At 41.2% G+C, this 19,714-nt stretch overlaps 1 protein-coding gene and 1 long non-coding RNA gene across 12 annotated transcripts in view; one reads left to right on the top strand and one right to left on the bottom strand.

Annotated features, from left to right (window-relative positions):
* SKAP1 (src kinase associated phosphoprotein 1) overlaps positions 1-19,714 on the top strand; it is a 267,533-nt gene that overhangs the window by 220,861 nt on the left and 26,958 nt on the right. For 3 of the 5 annotated variants that reach the window (XM_036999074.2, XM_073235492.1, XM_036999075.2), the window contains 5 exons: positions 376-459; positions 3,143-3,267; positions 5,593-5,656; positions 7,819-8,001; positions 15,984-16,034. In XM_036999074.2, coding sequence (XP_036854969.2) covers positions 376-459; positions 3,143-3,267; positions 5,593-5,656; positions 7,819-8,001; positions 15,984-16,034 — 507 coding nt within the window. Of the gene's footprint in view, positions 1-375; positions 460-3,142; positions 3,268-5,592; positions 5,657-7,818; positions 8,002-15,983; positions 16,035-18,494; positions 18,690-19,714 lie in introns of all 5 variants that reach the window. The other 2 variants (XR_005056207.2, XR_005056206.2) reach the window with 2 other exon arrangements.
* The window catches only part of LOC140849123 (uncharacterized), a 48,459-nt gene that overhangs the window by 9,771 nt on the left and 18,974 nt on the right, over positions 1-19,714 (bottom strand). For 4 of the 7 annotated variants that reach the window (XR_012130719.1, XR_012130717.1, XR_012130722.1 and 1 more), the window contains exons 4-7: positions 8,472-8,621; positions 7,999-8,053; positions 3,076-3,201; positions 361-447 (exon numbers count right to left, since the gene is read on the bottom strand). This is a non-coding gene — a long non-coding RNA (uncharacterized lncRNA). Of the gene's footprint in view, positions 1-341; positions 448-3,075; positions 3,202-7,998; positions 8,054-8,471; positions 8,622-19,714 lie in introns of all 7 variants that reach the window. The other 3 variants (XR_012130718.1, XR_012130721.1, XR_012130720.1) reach the window with 2 other exon arrangements.

A 19,714-nucleotide genomic window follows, 5' to 3' on the forward strand; every position in this document is an offset into this window, starting at 1 on the left:
TTAAAGTATATAAAAAGTCATTCTCATGCCCATTGCCTGGAGCATCGTTTTGGTTTGTTAAAAGGCAGCACATAAAGATATCAGAGAGAATTTGAGAAGTACAGGATGAGATTAGAACCTGAAAGATATAAAAGAAGATAGATAGCTGTGAGGGGTCAGAGCAGGCAAAGCCTGTTTAGAACTTGGACCTTTAATGAGTCTTTTGGACTCTGAGTCAGTATGGGATAACCTGTGGGAGTGAAAGGGAGGGCTTTACAGTCCATTAACCTGGGAAGTAAAACAATAACCCACTGGACTATGTGTTGTTGGATTTTTACAGACTCTTCAGTGATTGTAGTTACCTGAATTTATGTCCCTTACCGCTGTTCTGTTTAGATCATAGTTTCTTTGGATCAGAGTGGCAGAAGCGATGGTGTGTTGTCAGCAGAGGCCTCTTCTACTACTATGCTAATGAGAAAAGTAAGTGTTCTTCATTTGCACAGCAGCATCTCACTCCTGGATGCAAGCACTTCGTAAATTCTCAAGCACTTAGATCTCAAGATAGCAGTCCTTAACTAACACCCATAAAGGGGCATGCTTACGAAAGAAATAGACTAGGTAAATAATGCCTCGCCCATCACTAAAAACTCAGATGCCAATTTATAAGTTATTTCCCCTTTAAACACTAGGATAAGTGTGGTCAACATATCAAAAGATTATCTTTTATTATGACTAATAACAATATTATCAAGGTTGAATACTTTGGCACTCTTTTTCTAAAACCAAAGAACCTCAAATTCTTTACAGGTATCAATAATAGAGTTAAAATATTGGAAAAAATTAATTCTGAGAAATATTTAAACAGCTTACCAATGACCCAGAAACAGAACCCTCAAATCCAAACTCTCTAAGAGCATGCTCCACACTTTATCCTACTGACTCCTGGGCAGTAGTCCAGTGGACATCCCTAGAGCCACAGAATGTTGAGACCCAAATGGTTGCTGTGCCTAAGAGACACCCCTCAACCAGATGGCGGCAGCAACAGAGTGTTGACTCAGGCCAGAGGCAGATTCTTAATGAGCCACCACTGAGTCAATCAAGCACAATGCTCATGAGCTATCGCTAGAAGCCTCGCATCCATGCTTAGCACAGTTGCTTAATTGGTGAGAAGGAGTAGAGGATATAAGCACAAATCAGAGGCAGCTACAATTAAATACAAGCTAAAAATTGTCATTGTAGATGACTGCACACTTTCAAATAGGGGATACCCTCCTGCAGAGTCAAACTACCCCAGGAGTAATTCTCAGAAGCAAGAAGAAGAAAAAGTAAAGCATCAGCTCTTGTGGGGGGTTTCCCTATGCTCCACCACCTTGGCACAGAAGCCAGTGATCTGGAGTAAATCCTTCATTTTCCTGCCAGTCATTTTCTGTTTAACCTCTCTTCCTTCTTTCTCAGACTTATTCTCTCCCAGTGCCTAGATATCCAGTCTGGGGACTAAATCAGATATCTTACCCAGTTGCCTTTGGACTTCCTGCACCTTTGGCACTGAGGTAGCAGAAAGAAATGCAGCTTTGCTAAGTGACTTGGAATCCTTAAGATTTGCTCTTGGGCCTCACCCTGCCTATCTATCACTGACCTTCACCTAGGGTTCTCCAGCTTGGATTCCTCAGAGCCTTTCCCGTCTAGGGGTAAAGCATGAAGCCCTACTTGGAAATGTAGGAAAGCTCAAAAACTGAGCAACAAGTCCCCTGCATCCTTTCAACCCCCACACCACTCTCAAATCCAGCAACCTCAGTTCCCCCCCTGAATTCTAAGCACACAAGCCAGCTGGTTAGTATTCTCTTAATTTTAAACCTTCAAACTAATACTTATGTCACTGTAAAAATGTCATTTCCCTAGCATTTAAATAAGTGGTTGGCATCCCTAGATATGAAACCAAGTATCATATTCGCTCATTCAGAATCCTTTGCACTTCAGGTGAGGGGTGGGTGGGGAGAGCAAGAGCAAGAAGAGACTTGGAGACTTTTATTGACCATTTTGCCATCAGGGTGAAATAAAACCTAGTGACCAAAGAAACAACAAAACATTTTAGTGGCCGATTAGAACAAGGAGAGATACTTTAACAAAAAAAAGATTCTGGTGTCAGAAAGCACTGTTGCATAGCTCCCTTCTCACCAGTTACTTCTTACTGTGCCCCAGACATTTTCTTAGTAAGTGTAGAGTGTTTGTATATTTCTTTTAGCTCAACCAGGTAAAAAGCAGAGTCTTGTCTTTCCTTTCCTTTCCTTTTAATATTGTCATCCCGCTGCCACCCTTATCATCATCATCAAAATTATTTATTGATCAGTTCATCCTACATGATAACAGGACACAAAGCATCATGCAGACACTATGGTTCTGCTCTTCTAAACGTGCTGCCTAAACCACACCATGAGGACACAGAATCATTGGTAACTACCCCCTCCTTTACTGCTTCTAATATTTCATTTTTTAAAAAGAGGGTGACAAGCAGAGTAGTCTCTCCTTTCCTTCATTTAGGGTCCTTCTCTTTTTATCTCCTTCATCATCTAATGTTACTCAACTATACTCTTCTACTTCCCAACTTGACCTCTTGGAAGAGAGATAAAATACTGAGTTTTAATTATTCTCGCTCTAGCATAAACTCCCACCTGTCCAACAGTGGGGGCGAGAGCAGTCTAGCCCAAATGCTACAAGGGGCATAGAAGCAGATCCCAGTAACTTATAGTGCCCCCCTGCGCTGCTGCCCTTCCTCTCGAATGTGAGCCCTGCTGGCCCTGGTAATAATGTTTCAGTTCGGTAATAGCCTTCAAGAGTCTCACATTTACAGCCACTCTCTCCCAGCTGTAATAATTCCTTCTTTCTGTTATTATAGATCTCTTAACATTCTAATAAATTCTCTGTCTCTGTTGTACCCTTTTGACAAAATAACCCTTCATGTTACCTTTCCCTAGCTTGGCAGTGATATCTGCCTCACTGTTACAGTAACCTCTTCTTAAGCTTCCTTAATAACCTTTCCTTGACTATTGTGGTTCCTCAGGGACGTGACAGCTGTTTCTGTGCTTTTATTTTACATACCAGAGAAGATGCTTTCCCTTGGCAGTTGTATATCTCTAGGGATACAGGGAGCTTTCCTCTCTTGCAGGCAGACAGCCCAAAGGGACCTTTCTCATTAAGGGCTACAGCGTACGGATGGCCCCCTACCTGCGAAAAGATTCCAAGAAAGAATGCTGCTTTGAGCTGACCTGCCAGGATAGGCGCAGCTATGAGGTAGGATGAACGGAGGAGACGGTGATCCTCATCAGTGTTTCGGTTTCGTTCCGTGTTGCATGTGAGCCGTGGTTGTGAGGCTGGGTTCCATCCTTCCTTTGTTACCTGCTCATTTCCTACCAAGACCTTTCTTGACACGTCCTCATCTTTGCTGTGCCAGTGCCTCCCTTCTCATTTCTGTTGCCGTTCTCATGCTAGATTCTGCCTTTGCCTGGGTTCCATTTCCACACCCCTCCCCTCTCGGTCTCACTCCGTAGGTGAGAGTGTTGCCTATGGCAGCATACACATCCAGTTCCTTATACATAGTCTCTACTATCATGGCCTTAATTCCAGTTCCCTTTATTTTTCAACTGACTATCTTGACTTCCTTTCATGAAATCCAGGAAAAGAAAAATCTGACACTAGTGTGAATAATAATTTATTTTCTCATATTTGTCTTGCTCTCCAAAATAATCTTCCTGTGTGTAGATGCACTGCGTATCTCAGGAAAGATTTCTAAGATATTGGTGACAATGATTACTGAGTAGTAACAGAGATACTGAGGGATGAGAGGACCTGGGTGGGGATGAGAAAGACTCATTCTTCGCTGTGTTCATTTTTATGTATTTTGACATAATGTAATATAATAGGTAATGCGTTATTACCTATTATAAAATTAACTAAAGCAATAAAAAATTTCTGACTATGGGAATATAGTGATTTTCACCACAAATACATTTTTACATATGTGCATGTGTATACACATATTGTTTCCTGCTTGCTAGTAATTTTTATCTTGCCAGTTTCACTAAAAAATTTTAGAAAAACTTTAACTTATGATAAAGAGGAAAACCATGCTAAGGTTAATATTAACCACTTGATTACCCCTTTGAGTCTTCAAATTTTTCTCAACATCATACTTTTATGTTTCTATAGTATCCTGACCCTTATTTTGACAAAACAACCTAGCTCTTCATTATGCAACTTCAAAACACTTTTTTCAATTTGAACTAAACTTTTCTACAAAGTCTTGTAGAGATGTATATAGTACAGATGTATATGCACTGGGTATGTTTCTAAGTTATTTTTATTTTCAGTTCTGATGGTTCCTCATCCAGATAAATATTTATATGACAAGTCTAAAGCAATTTCCCTAGACATTTTTTATAGAAATGTGTTTTTAAGAAACCAAGAATGACAGTGTCTATTAATTAGGTATTAAGCAGGAATCTAGGTCTTTTACAGCACATATCTTTATCTTACCCTAATGGCCAAATAATAAAAATGTTTTTCAGAAACAGTCATTTCAAGTTGATTCATTTAACATAAAAAATTACCAAGGCTTGATGCTTAACTGGCCTGTTTTGTGAATCAGAATGTGGAGTTTGTTTATTCTTTTCTTGGCCCATTGAATCCAAGCCATTACCATGGTCTGTAGATTCTTCCTCTGTAATATCCTTTGGCTTTTGCCCCTCTTATTCATTCCCACAGCCATCAGTAGAGTCAAGTTCCTATCACTTCACCCAAAAAACTAGTTAAATAGCCTTCTAGTTGGTCTTCTGTCCCCAGTTTCTCCCTGTTCCAATCCCTTCTACCCACAATTATTGAAAGCATCTCCTACTCTTTTTGCTAGAATTTACAGTGGCTGCCTATTGCCTACATTTTAAGTCTGAACTCCTAGTACTCAGAGCACTTTCATCGGCTTTTCTCTGACCCTTAGCTCTCCAGCTTTATGTGCTACTGGTCAAGCTGAGCTGCCTGCCGTCCCCTACATGGTCTCGTTCTTAATCTTTTGCACATTGGTTCTCTCTATCCAAAATGTCCAATTCCCTTTACCAGCCAGTTTCCACCAACTCTTTTGAGAATATTACTTCAGCAAGCCTTCCTGGCTTCTCTAGGCAGCAGTATGTGTTCCTGGTGCTTTCTCCACACCCAGCCTTATTACATGCACCCACTTTGTATTGTTCCCATTTCAAGGATGTATGTTTTCTCCAAGACTGATGCATTATTGCTCTTTGAAGTCAGGAATTTTGGGTTGCTTTTCTTTTTCTGGAATCTTTTCTCAAATAAATGCCTGATGAGTGAATGGAGAAATCAAATGACTGTACATGGACATATCTGGACTCAAATACCTGTCAACATTGGTTATGCAAAATTATTGAAGGAAAAAAAATCACTTTGAGAACAATTTTGATCTTTTTTTCTAAATATTAAGCAGGCAGAGAATCCTGAGCTTTCACCTGGACTCTGCAGCTCGACTCATAAGGTTCCCCATCTCAAGCCTCCCTGTAGGATTCATGGAAATTTTAGTGAAGGTGATAAATTAATTTATGAATTTTTCTCTAGTTTACAGCTACTAATCCCACTGAAGCCAGAGACTGGGTGGATCAAATAAATTTCCTGTTAAAGGGTAAGTATCATGATTCAACAATACTTGACATCATCATTACTCAACAATACTGGAATAAGTGTGTCATTGAAGTTGTATAGCATAAATATATTCCACCAGTATCAACATGTATTTTTTCTGCCCATTCTCCCTTCTGCCCTCCCTACCACACCCCTTAAATGCAACAGATAGTGCCATGCATGAATCAGAAGGTAAAGAAACCATCAACCCGGAGATGGCTTCTGATATCATTGTAGCTCATCCACCTACCTACAGGCAAGCCTGTAATATTCATGATCACCGGAAAAGGAGGTTTCGAAAGTCAACTCAGCTCAATTCAGGGTCTCCTAACCTCCTATACTCTGGAAAGGAAATTCATGATATCAACTTAGAGTCATCTCAATGTGACTTAGTGCCAACATCTTGTTTTAGTCAGTAGGAAGGAGAAATCTAACCTTGTCTATGTGGCCTTCAAGAACATTAGACATTAAGAACAAATTGTTATTTCTCAAGTAACAGTGCAATAAATGCTCCTTGCTATGGGATGGGTAGAATCCTGCCTGAAGACATTAAATGACCGCTCTTAGAGTACCCTCTGCTGGCCAGCCGGCAGGCACAGCAGTAACAGTGGCCCGGGAAGCCTGGTCTGGGAGTGGCCTGGCAGGTAGAAGGAGCCAACCTTGAGTCTGTCACTTGGCATCAGATAACCTTCCTATGCCATCACAGCAGGACCCCGCCTCTGCAGAAAGGCAGAAACACCAACTTTGTACACGGCCCAGGACCTAGGCAGAAGCATGTCAACCTAAAAACGCCAAGCCTTTCCATCTCTGTTTTTTATTCTGCTGTAAGATTATATTGTGGCTAAAAAGAAAGAAGCACCAGAGCTTTAATTACAAGGATTGCCTATTTTACTCAGTTTATGCCTTTGCTATCATGAAAACAAACTTGCATCTACCAAGAGCATCACGTATAATAGACTGGAACTAGGCAAACATGAACATTGATGGCGAGACTACAGGGTACACTCTCATCTAGGTGCCTTGGATTTATGCGTGTAATATACCCCTAAGTGTGTAAACCTCAATAAAACTCAAAGCAGCTTTATTGAGCTGTACCCTGTGGTACTTTCAGAATCCCACATTGAAGAAATTATTCATTCCATTTTATTTTCAAACAAACAAAATAATAACATATGGTTGAAGCCACAAATGTGTCTTTGATCCCTTCTTCATATATGAGGTGGCACCAGAATTCAGATGAAAATTGTTGCAAAATCTTTATTAAAAGCCTAATCAAACCAAACAGTTTTATTGTGTTTTGAAATGAACATCAAATATCTCTTCTTCCTTTCCTTCCCCAGAGCACCCTGACTGCACTCGCCCATCCTGCAGAGGCCCCTTGGCAGGGTTTCAGAGAGCACTCTGTACTATACATCAGAGAATGAACCTTCCCAGTTCCCCATTAAAATAAAAAACCAATCTCCCTCTCCCTCCCTGTGCTCCCTAGTGCTGTAATGGCTTAGCCTCCTCTATGCAGTGACCCACTTTAAGGTCAGCCAGACTGTACAGTTGCAAAAGGACATTGTAACCGCTTCGCCCAGCCATTGCATTTGGTCTTGTATTACTGTTACGTTTTTCCATATCCCACTTCCTCTTCCACTTTTGCCTGTTTTTCTCTTTACAAACAAACCTGTCTGAAATTTTGCAGTGAGGTCATATGGAGCATGAGCTCTGACAGCTCAGATACCCTACAGAAGACACCACAGTCCCCACTGCTCTGTGCACCCTGGAGAACCACAGGCTATCACTCACCCTTCTGGTTTTCTACTTGACGAGCAGTGCGTGGCACACTGTCATTTCCTCTTCTGGCCTATTTTCTTCTCTTTGCCTCTTTTGCTCATTCACACACCCATACTTTTCAGAGCTGCTTCATCCTGATCAAGTTTTATTGCAAGGAAGGATTTATGTTGATGGTTTAAACTTGATGCAGTGCTAGTCTGGCCTTTTCTGCAGATTTCCTGCCACCAAGGCCCACATTAGAAATAACAGCACTTAACCCAGTGTTTCATTTTCTTTTGACATGTTTTATTCTCTTGCCTCTGCCTTCTTCTCCCTCTTTCCTTTTCTGCCTTAGTCTTTCCTTTTTCTCCCTATCATGACTCATTCTCCTCTGTTCCCTGGCAGACCTGAGCTCCTTAATCATCCCCTGTGAAGAGGAGGAAGAAGAGGAAGAGATGTATGATGACATTGATGGCTTCGACGCCCCACATTCTGGTTCCCAGTGCAGACCCATCACCTTGCCTGGGAATCTGGGGCCAAAAGAGCCCACAGAGGAGAAAGATGAAGATATTTATGAAGTCTTACCAGGTGAGGAATTTCATCTTGTAATTATCTTCCACTAGTCTCAGAAATTCTTGACCTGGTGGAAGAATGTACCTTTGAAAACTCCAGGGGAAGCCAAATCTCTGAAGGGGAGAACATAGGGGAGTTCAGGGGAGCGTCCATGATTCCCAGTACAGTTCTCCCTCCCTCTGGGAGCAAGCTGGATCGATTAGGGAGTTTCTTTCATCTGTGCCATGTGAAGTCATTGATTATACATATGTAGACAAGGTTAAAGTGTCAAGGGTGCTCATGTTGGTTTTCAACGGTTTACTGTGAATTTGGGGGCGAGTTATCAAAACTCTCTAGTTTCAAATTCTTTTCCATGTAACTGTAAGAATAATGGCAAGTTGCCCCAAAATGATGAAGGCTATCAAAAGTCTGAAGGGATATAGGTAAATGCTGACAAACTTTTCAGTAACCCAGCAAAACTCTGATAGAATACAACTCATTATTACCTAGTTCAGATAGACCACGAACCAAAGAGCACCATTCCAGCAGGTCTATTGTACATATTTCTTTTCTTCCAAAGGCATAAAAATGGCATCTCAAAAAATGTATAGTCCTCACCGCTTCCGCATATCCACTTCTTGTGGGGATAACAGCAGCTGTGGAACGGTGCAGAGCACAGGAGGGGTCAGTCTGTGGAAAACTGAAGCCTGAACCTTTTAATTGTAAGGTAGTTAGACCACATGAATACTGAATCTTCAAATCCATTCAGAAAGATCATTCCTATGGAAATTTGCCAGGAGTTCAGTGCTCTGCTGAGAAATTCAAGTTAAGCCTAAATTTATAGCAATTTAAACCTCAATCCCAGATGGATTTAGGAACTAAGGGGAATCTAACAACTCAGGCCCTTGCATACAGGGCTTGTTGCTAAAAAGCATCGTCAGTAAGCAACTTGCTTTTCAAGGCTCCCTCCCTAAGAAGAGGGTCCAACCCTGTCAATGCTGCATTCGTGTCTTCCCTGTGGGAGAAGCACGTCACTGCCACCTGAGTCAAGTGGTGGGGCTGTGACCACACATGTCCTTGCTGGGGCTTCACCCACCCACCAAGGAGATCCTGCTTCTCCTCCTAGCACTTCCAGCCTTTTTGTTGTGTTTTATTATGCAAATGATATCTTGGTTGAGGTTGAGCCATTTCTTGTGTCTGAAGTTAAAAAAAAAATGATAATTTCCTCAGCAAGTCATCGTCGTTAATGAAGTTTTACAAAAACAGATACAACCAAAGGAAAATAAAATTTCACAGGTGATAAATTTTTCCAATTTCCCTGGCAGAATTCGATAGGATTGTTAAATTAAGAGTGAAGGTGTCTGTTAGAAAGCAACGAGCAGTGATGGGTAATTTTATAGAGTGGAAAATTGAATCAAATTGCTACATTAAAACACAGCTCCTCTGAGAATCTTCCCTTTCACAGTCTGCTCCATTGCAACAGCAGGGTGCAGAAATGGATCTAATTCACAACACTCCCTAAAAGGACATGTACTCCCCAACTTAGCCAGAATCTTCTTAGTGAGCTCACATTCCACTCACTCCTGTCCAGGCTTGGGGAAGCATCCAGGTGATGCTCCACTTTGCATTGCAGCTGTGGAGGGGTGCTTGGGAAAACCTCCCTGAACCCCTCAGCCTTCTTGGGGAGCAAAGAAGGGCCTTATCATGCACCATGTCTAGTTCTCAAAGGAACCAGGCAGGAGAGGGGCTGATGCTCAGAGATGCAAACGAGAGCAAAGAGAAAGAAGCCTCTGAAAATAAGAGGAATTTGAGACCATCTCTTCCCTGAGGTGGGTCAATGAACGAAATGATTGGCTTCTTAAAGACCATCCTTTCTCCGGCCTCCTGAATTCCTACCCTCAGCCATTGTCCAGGGTACCAGGACATTCCTCCAAAATTCATGCCAGTTCGGATGTTGGAGTGGACTCCAAGGGCACAGAAACTGTTTTCTCAAGGAAAGGCACGACTTACCCTCTGTTCACGACAACTGTTCCTCCGAAGTGAGGCCGGCCATGCCAGAGGAGGGCCAGAGTCTCTTTCTGCTGGTCAGGGAAATGGCAGCTAATGTGCTTGTAAGTTTCGAAGGACAGTGCTATACCCAGCCAACAGGTTCTTTCCCAGAAGGCTCTAATCTGTATGTTTTTAGAGACAGCATTGGAGATGGAATATATTGGCATTTAATTATGAGATGAATATTTCAGCTGCAAGTTTCCATCACCCAGCTTCCTGGCCACCCCACTCAGTTTGTTGCCTCTGAAATGACTGTTCATTTTGCATATGCCTAACTACCAGTCCTGGAGAAACTAAAAGAGAATGTGAGGGCACCTATCACTGTTCCCCTCTGCTGCCATCTCCAAAGACCACCTATCAAGCAGTGGCATGTGAGAGACAACATGGTATTTGCAGGGAAAAGTACTGATTCTGAGTCCGAATGGACCTGCTCTGCCACCTGCTAGCTGTGAGACGTTGAGCAAGTTATTTGCTCTTTCTGTGTGATTTTTCCATCTGTAAAATGGGGATAACTAGAGTAGCTATCATAGAAGGATGCTATAAGAAGCCTAGAACTGTAGTGTAAAGCACTTTGAACAGAGCCCTGACATGCAGGGAACACTCAATAAACACTGGCTATTATTAATTTGGTGGTGGTTAAATAGGAAGTATTACCTCTTTGAAGAATTGAGGGATGGATAGCTCTCTGCCTCCACCCACCAGACCTGAGACTGTGCACTTGGACCTTTTCAGCTATATGTACCAAGCAGGTAAAACTGAAAATCATGAGCAGATGGAATGTGGAGCGCACCTTCTGCTCAGGCCCATTTTTACTGCAAGGACAGGTGCTGGGTGGAGGTATAGCTGACAGCAATGTTGGATAGTGCTAACACTGCATAACCATCAAAAGTCAGATGACTTGGGCCTCTAGCATTTGTTTCATTATAATAGGTAAATGTGCTTTGTGGAGAATATTTAGCATTGACAGTTCTGTTAATCCTTCCTCTTTGGGGCCTACACAAGCCTGTCTCTATGGGGAAGGCCATGTAAGTGAGATCTCCCTTCCAGAATATAATTTCAGTGGGCCTCCGACGAGAGAGAAAAGTGCCTGTAACATACACCCAGTCAATACAAAAATGTTTTTTCCTAATCAAACGAATGTATGAGTCATCAAATTAAATACACTACACCACATTAATCATAAGATGATTAGCATTTGCTACATGGCCAGCACTTTCCTTCCCATGAGAGAAAACCAGAGCACTCGAGGTTTTCAGCCAAACCACAAAAAATGTTAGTCCTGGATAATATGGTTTCAAGGTTGGTATCCAGTGGGATGTCTGAACATTCGTGTCGAGCATATGAGAGCCCTTGATTTTTAAGATCTCCATTTGCAGTAAATTAAACTGTAGGGAACTACCATGGAAAAAAGCTAAAGCATTATTTGGAAAATGGGATGCTTTTCTGAGCACTCTCTCACCCCTCCCCAAAATTGGGGCTAGCACAGGCCCAGTTTCATGATTCAAGATTCCATAAAAGGACAACTTTTATCAGGTTTCTCTGTCTGGAACCTCAAGGCTGGAATCCAGCAAGGCGCCCGAAACCACTGCAGAGCTATAACTGGGCCTCGCAGCAGCTGCAGGGGCTACAGAATCCGGCTGTGTTCTCTAGAGGGGCTTCAAGGGAACAAATGGAGAGACAAAGAGCCCTCGCTGGGAATTTCTGTGCACATTCCAGTGCTGCCCACGCTGCCCCAGAGGGTTATTATAGACTCAGATACCAGATTGCTTTATAATAAAGCATATAACTGGGCTTTTTTTTTTTTTGAGTCAAAGAGAAACAAGCATTCTGTGGGATTATTCTTCCCCTGTACGGTTGTCTAGACCCACAGGAAGGGGGAACAGTGGTAAGAGGACAGCTAAGGAAAAGAAAGAGAAGACACCCAAAATACAACGTTTATAAAGAAAGTGATTTCCAGCTTCATAGAAAGCACACTCTATGAGGGGATCATCAAAGAAGAGTCAACGTCCTCATCAGGCGCCCTCCAAGCTCCCCGGCCTTTTCTCTCTCACGCCCATGCACACTGGGCCCTAGCCACACAGTGTTTGGGTCTGGCCAGCACCAAAACCAAAATAATACCATTTCTTATAACTAGAAGATACCCCTAATCTCCACCTATAAAACCCTATATATTTTGCTCAAATGTGTCTCTTCAGTGACACCCTCCCAGATATTCCATTGAAATTGAGCTCTGTTTTAGCCCTTACTACAGTGATTTGTATTCAGGTCTTTCTCCTCTAATTAGTGGGTACTCAGTTATTATTTGTAAAATTAAATTCAGTGCATTCCAGGTGTTGCAGTTAGCACAAATTGAGTTTAATATCTAATACATCAAGACCATACCATGGAGATAAGATGCAAGTATTTTTGAAGTAACAGTTGGGATTACCGACTATACGGCAGAACATTAAATGTGTTACCTACATCTTGCTAATACTTTCCATATTGTCTGAAGAAGCGCTATAGCATCCAAGGTTTTATAATGTGTGTGTGCTGTGGAGTGGTTTCTCTTTCCACTTGTCTGCATGATCCCTTTACACTTCAAGTCTATCTGTATTTCTGTCACCAGAGCACCTTGACATCTGGTTGCACATTGACACATTTGGCATTTCTTAAGCTTCTGTCACCTTGCTTTGTTTGAAGTGATTTCTCTCTTTCTGATCTGGTCATTTTTCGAATGTTATTCTTGGTCTAGCCAATGTTACAGCAGCACTTCACAAATGGAGCCAGGTGTCATGGGAAGCTGGCTCCTCTCTGTGCCTCTGAAGTGGAGTCAGTGTCCTGTTCCTTTCAGCCTCTCATTAGTATCGCTGACATTGTGCCAAAAGTGTTGATTGAAATCAGCTCTCTGGATACTGATGCTCATTTGTGATGCCCCATGGTTCTTTTACATGTTTGCACAGTTAACAGAATCTTCCTCAACTGTTTTCCCAGCTGAGATGAGATATTTGGGGATCAAGTAGAGCATTTAATGTAATAAGTGGGCAGTAATCTTTAGAGGTTAATTTGTTTAAAACCTATGTAAGGTTGGGGTCCCATATGCCCAGTTAGGAGCAGGAACCATTATAATCTATTACTGTTTAAAGTTGAGCTAGCACATAAATTTTAATTCTCTCTTAAATGAAGATATATTTCAGATGTAATGCTAAAATGCCTAATAATATTCCTATAAAGAAGTTTAATAAGCTCGTTAGCCTAAAAAAATTTTTTTTCCAAAATAATTTCTTCAGGATCAAAGTCTCACCTTATGGATGAAAAAAAAGAGAAATTTGGCTGTTTAACCCACTCCCTTTTGTGAGCACTTTTTTCTGATAGCACATAATCAATTTTCTTGACTCTAGAGTTTGAAAGATACTCATTTGATTTCATTGAAGGATCCCAGATAAAATTGTACACCTCTCTGAATTGTGCCCTCTGAAGCTGGGAAGGTGCTTAGAGTTGTGCCGTTCATAAACAGATGTGAAGGTCTTCTCCTTCACTGTGAGATGGCACCCCCATATCACACTTTCAGAGGTTGCACAGCACCCAGCCTCTCCCATCAATAGCTAGGCTTCTTGACTTTCAGCCACCCGGAGGACAACCTTAGAGAGAACAGATGTGGGGATTGCAGCTTCCCAGTTCACATCCATTACCGTTGAGCTTAGCAATGGTAGTGAATGATTCACTGTATAAGATCTATAGCCGGCGTCCTGTTTTCTTTCTAGGTGACTCCACAGGCGCAATGGAAATCAGAGTATCTGGTCTGGTATTGAATGCAAGGGACAGATTTTTATTTTTTCTATTTTTGTATCATCACTAGATTAAGTGCAGTTGCCTGAAAGAATAAAGGAATCAAGTTTTAGTTCTCATTTTTATCATTGTAAATACATTTACATTCTCCTGTTTTACAAATGCAAAAGAGCAGGCAAGCCACTTTCAATAATTTATTTTAAAATCAATGCTAATGAGGTTATGTCTCGTCAGTGGCCGAGTTTTACAATAAAGTCTGATTTATTTAGAAAAGATCTTTGGTGTAGCTTCCCATCTAATGGTGGTGGGAAGGAGGTGGAGTAGCAGGCATGGTGACCCTCCAACTTCAGATCCAATTTGTAATTCACAGTGGAGATCTGACCCAATTTACATTGATTAGAATTGGGAGGAAGAGACATCTGCACACAGACAGCAGAGGTAGAATAAACCCTCTCTACAAAAGTGCCTAAGCACAGCAAATTATTGGTCTTTGTGATTGAGTTGTTTGATATCAGCAAAAGAGCTGCTCTCTCTCCAAATTACTGGGGATCTCTAAAACTAAGGACACATCAACTCTTAATGTTCTCAGTCCTATGAAGTGGTCCCACATCAAAAAGGGAAAGCAGCATAGCAGAGGAAGGAAGGAAGTGAGCAGGTAATAAGAAGACAATGTGCAAAGAATGATGTTTAACGTGATTTATTTCAGCGTGATCTATTTCTGGTCTTTGCTTTTACTCCTCTATTATCTCACATCTTGATTTCTCATGGTGGGGTGCAGGGAGTGCTACAGGTGGTGAGTTGGAAATTCTGGGCTGCCCGGTCATATGTGGAGATTAGAAGAGTCCCTTTTCCACAGAATCTTGTAGGGCAAATACATGTATTTATTATGTAACACATTGTTTTAATCTTAATAACATGTGATTGATTCCCCCAGATTATCAATCCCCTAATTTTTATGTTTTTACTTATTTTTGTATGTGAAATCTATTACTTCTTTAATGTCCTATAGCATTCTAACATATTTTTATGCTGTTTTTTCTTACTTATGAGCTTAGAATTTACTTCGAGTTTGACATACCAGAACTCATATTGCCCTATAATCCCTATATGTTTTTAAATGTGGGGTGGTGGACTGTCCTCAAAAGTTCCATTTAGTGGCAAAACTATGGGGAAGCAATAAGTGAGTGCCCTGAGACCTAGGAAGAGAAAGGAAAGGAAATGTGGCCAGAAGAAACTGAGTATTCAACCCTCAAAATGTTGCTTATTCCCCATTCACTGTGTGTGTGTGCATCCAGAGTGACGGTGAGAAGGATAGCAAGTGCGTTTTCTTTCATTTTACTCCACATATAAAACAGCTAAGTATGATTCTGATACTCATGCTTTCTTTATAAAGGCCCAATTCCCATGTTTTCAGGTAGTATGAAATCTGAGATGAAACGGGTTAGAAATATCAAGAAACAGGCCAATCATGTTGTGACTTGGACCATATAAACACTTGACTGGAGTTAGACAATAGCATTGACTTAGAAACCATTGTGTACCTGTAGCAATTAATTAAAAGACCATTCTATCTGCCCTCAGGAGCTTACACTCTAGTGAACAAGGCAGGCTGAATAATACATTAAAAAGATAACTACAAGCCCCAAGTACTAAGAACATAAAATTGTGTACATGACCAGCTTCTGCTACAGCTGAACAAAGCTTGATACATTAAGGACTAATTAATCAGGGAGGGTTTAAACACAGTGCTTAGCTTCACACACACACACACACATACACACACACACTAACTCTTGATGCTTACATGGAGATAATACATTTTGAAGAGAATTCTAGACAGAGAAGGGAAATAGGGTTTGAGGAGAAAGATTAGGATTCTCCTGACAGGCACCTAAATAATCCAGAGGATTGGAAGCTGCACAAGGGCAGAGACCCTGCCAGTCTTTTCCATTGCTGCATCTCCAGTTCCTACTGTACTGCCTTGCATATAGCAAACATTTAGAAGTGTTTGTTAATAAATTAATGGGAAGGGAAGAAAGAGAGGGGCCAGTCTGGAGGTAAGAGATGATTTTTTTAAAAAAGGACATGGTAATTTTTGCCTTAAAACAGTGTGATGAACTCAGTGAAAGAAAGCCCAAATGTATAATGGATATAAGACTACTGACCACTGATTGCTAATCCCAATCATGTTTACTCCTCAGATGAAGAGCATGACCTAGAAGAGGAGGAGAGTGGCACTCCACAAAAAGTAGGTATGAGAGCCTCATAAATGTGCAAGCCCTGGGTAGGACATTCGGGTCTCTGACTGAAGAAAGCACCTTTCTCCAAACTACAGACATTACCAGACTCGCTAATTAAGAGGATACTGCTGCGTCAACCTCAAAAGCCCCAAATAAGGTGACCGGATACAGAAATACGTTAACTTTAAAAGCAGCCACTTTAATTAATGTTCCCAGAACAGCTAAGATTAATCCTAGAGAGGTTGGGAAGCCAAACCAGATATTTATTTTTTCCTATCAGTATTTCTTAAATCAGTACAGTGAAAATAGAATTGCCTCATCTCTGAGAGATCAGAGGATTGAGAATGGAAAGAATGGAAATGTCTCTTCTCTGAGAGTCCCGAAGATTGCAAGTTCAGAGGGGAATGGAAATGTGTCAGATCTGAAAAGTGAACGCAGGGTGAAGGATAGAATTGCTTGGTGATGCTGACTTCTGATGGCCTGGTTTGATTCCAGGCACATTTGGAAATGAATATGTAACAGGTTTGTTGAATACAAAATTACATCTTATTCATCCCAGACTGTTAACCATGCTTCAGGCTGTTAGTGAGCCCATCCTTTCTAAGGTCAGATCCCTTCTAAAGCCTCCTTAAGTGGACCAAGGACCTATTCCATCGTTGTCAGTAGAAAAATGTGCATTGCCAGGGCCACCTCAAGGGCATTCTGCCCATCAGCAGAGCCTGAATTGTGGCTCATTTAGATACTAGCTAATTTTTCCTTAGAGATTCTATGAAAGTCTTAAGCCTAGGAGTTCTTTCCCTCTTTCACTCCCTGCTTCTTCTCCATTTCTCTGGCTCTACCTCTTCCCATTCCCCTCTCTCTTCCTTTCCTTGTGCTTTTTCTTCTCTTTGTTATGCATTCAGCAGAAGCCCCTTCCTTGGTTCATTCTTTGTAGAAAGCGCATCTCTAACAGGTTTAGTGAAGAACCCAACTTAGTAAATGCCCAGCTTCTCCCAGGGGAGATAAAAGATAGCAAAGAGGTAGCATCAGAAGCTATGTGTCAAAGCAGGGGAGGAAAAAGAAAGAACTGAGATATGATACAGCAGTGTTCCCGTAGCTGCAAGTAAGCCCCGCATGACAGTTAACGATGTAATTAAGTCCATTCTGAAATGTTTTCACTTGCAGTACAATATTCCAACAGTAAATCTGTACATGTACGTCTTTTCTCAACCAACTTCCATCACCAGCATAAGAAAAAAACACTTCATGTTAGGAGCTTGGGTGGAGTAATTGTAAGCTGCCTATGGCCAACTTCATATTAAACTCCATTCAGGAAGCAGCAGTTTTCCAGCAAAAGTCTGAGTCATTTTCAGACCCCTCTCTCATCTCATTTCCTCCTTCCACCTTTCTTTCTAAGGTTCTACCTGGGAGGGTAAGGAGAGATTTATTTCTTACCTGTTCCAATAGTTATAATTCATGTAGGCTTTTTAAAAAAACACTTTTGCTCCTCATGCTTTCTGCCTCCAAAATAGGTGTTGCTGAAGTATAGTGAGCTCTAAATATGTTTCTATGGTTTATACTTCCCACCAGTTATAATGATTGGTGTCTCAGTGATTAAAAAACAGAGGACTTTTTGCTCTCTCTGCAGAATCTGAGGCAGGAATTTTTATTTGTGTTTACTTATTTATTTATTGAATTTATATAGTGCCTGTTCTCCAAAGGAGCTATAGAAACAGCAACAAATATGTAACATCCAGGTGTCATCACTTAGCTTTATAACAATAAGATATAGAGGTTCAAGGGACTGGTAGGTAGCCCCACTGAAGGCATATAAAAAGCACAGAACCCTAGGACAATGTGAGTTCTTATGTAACAGGCAAGCTACACAAGTTTGGTTCACTTAGCTTTTCTCAGGTACCACGTGCATTTCTGGGGGGAAAATCTTTTCTCCTGAAAGATTCCATGGCTAGCAGGGTTACCTTTAAAATCCGTGTACTTTTTCTCCACTGTCCCAGGGATTCTGTTCCCAGGAATGCTGTGCTTTTCCCTGATTGAATTGCTAACATTTTTAAAGCCCAACTAGATCTTAACAGAAAAGGGGAAAAAAGAAATTCAGTTTATCCTTATTAGGTGTTAATGACCCTATAAGATGTAATTTATTTTATTTTATTCTGTTACCTAGAAAATCTATCACAGCCTTGTAGTATTGATTGTTCAATCTATAAAAAGCTTGGTCTGTAGCATGACTGTTAGTAACAGGGTTATTTTAATGAGCGACTCTTCAACACCTCAGATCTTCACTAAATTCCAGCCCATCAGCCTAACAGTAGAACACTAAGTGTCTTCAGTGATGAGAGCTTATCTCCCTTGCCTGTCATGAGAAGGCAGTGTCTAGGTAACCAAAAACAAAACTCCCTCTATGCTGCTTATATGAAAACTATGGGCCATTTGCTTGGGTATGCCATGTGAAATAAAGGTACAAATCATCCTCAGGTATATCAAACCTCTGACCAAGGAAGAGCTTGAAAGAGGTTGTTTTTGCTCTGAAACTGTGAGCAGCATCAGCCAGAGGAGTCCATGTACAGTAAAACAGTTGCTGATAAGCTTCCATCTCTGAGGCACTTTTTCCACCCCAGTGCCTGCCAATGGAGTGAACTTACACAAAAGAAGCAGAGAGAAGCCACAGAGGTATTTGCAACTCTTATTTTTTGAAACCTTATTATTTCCCAAGAGCAAACGTGAGTTGATCATCAGCCAGCTACAATTTTAGCACAATGGAAGAAGCACAAGAGGGAAAAATCAGGATCTGTGAGCGTCCTGCACTTCAAGATCATACTTATGTTAAGGACAGCAGTAATTTCAAAACAAAATTAAAGGGCTATGAAAATAAGAAAATGGTATTATTGTTCAGTTGCCCTTCCAGTTCTGGTGTCATAGTCATTTCTTTGTGCTTTTCCTTCTGAAATAGTTCATGAGGCATCAGACTGAGTCTGCTTTAATGGACTGAACACAGTAGCCTTTCCTGCCTGGCCTAGAGAACATTTCAAGTCCCTTCCAATGGGCTGCTGCTTTGGCCTTCTCTGTCCATTTCTCATGCACCCATGTTCTAGCTCAAAGGTGAGCTTTATCTCTGTCTTCTTGTGTTGTCTGTCCTTTCCATAATAATTAAATAATTGTGCCCAGTGGCAGGCCTCATTGACACAGTTCTTTGGCTCATCAGAAAAATGTAAACAACATGCTGACCTGCCTTTAGCATCTTTTCTTTGGTCAGAGCTTGAATTCTGGAGCTACCCAATGCCTCCCAAACAAAAGCCCAAGGTGACATGAACTCTGGAAGGCACACAGTTAAGCTCTGCTTGTGCCTAAGGAGCAGGAGAGGCAGGAAGGTGTCCTGGTCCTTTTACTGTGGAACTCTCAACGTCATAGAGGCACATCTTCAGATATTGATTCTGTCAACAGGACCGCCAACTTGGCCTCACTTACAGGAGAAATGACTATCATTGGTTATAAAGAACTTGGTGTGGAAAGACAAATGCTTTGCAATAAATACCTAGAAAAGAGGAAAACAGTATATTTTTTACTTGGTCTGTTGCTATTCTTCCTATGACATTTTGTTTGCTTGGAGCTTAGCTTCCCTTACGTGAGATGAAGAAAATAAGATACTGCCCTTTTTTTTTTCCTCTAGAAAAAGTCTTTCTCAGCTCTGCTAGCAA

This window comes from Manis javanica, chromosome 4 (assembly GCF_040802235.1).
Source record: "Manis javanica isolate MJ-LG chromosome 4, MJ_LKY, whole genome shotgun sequence".
Taxonomy (NCBI): Eukaryota; Metazoa; Chordata; class Mammalia; order Pholidota; family Manidae; genus Manis; species Manis javanica.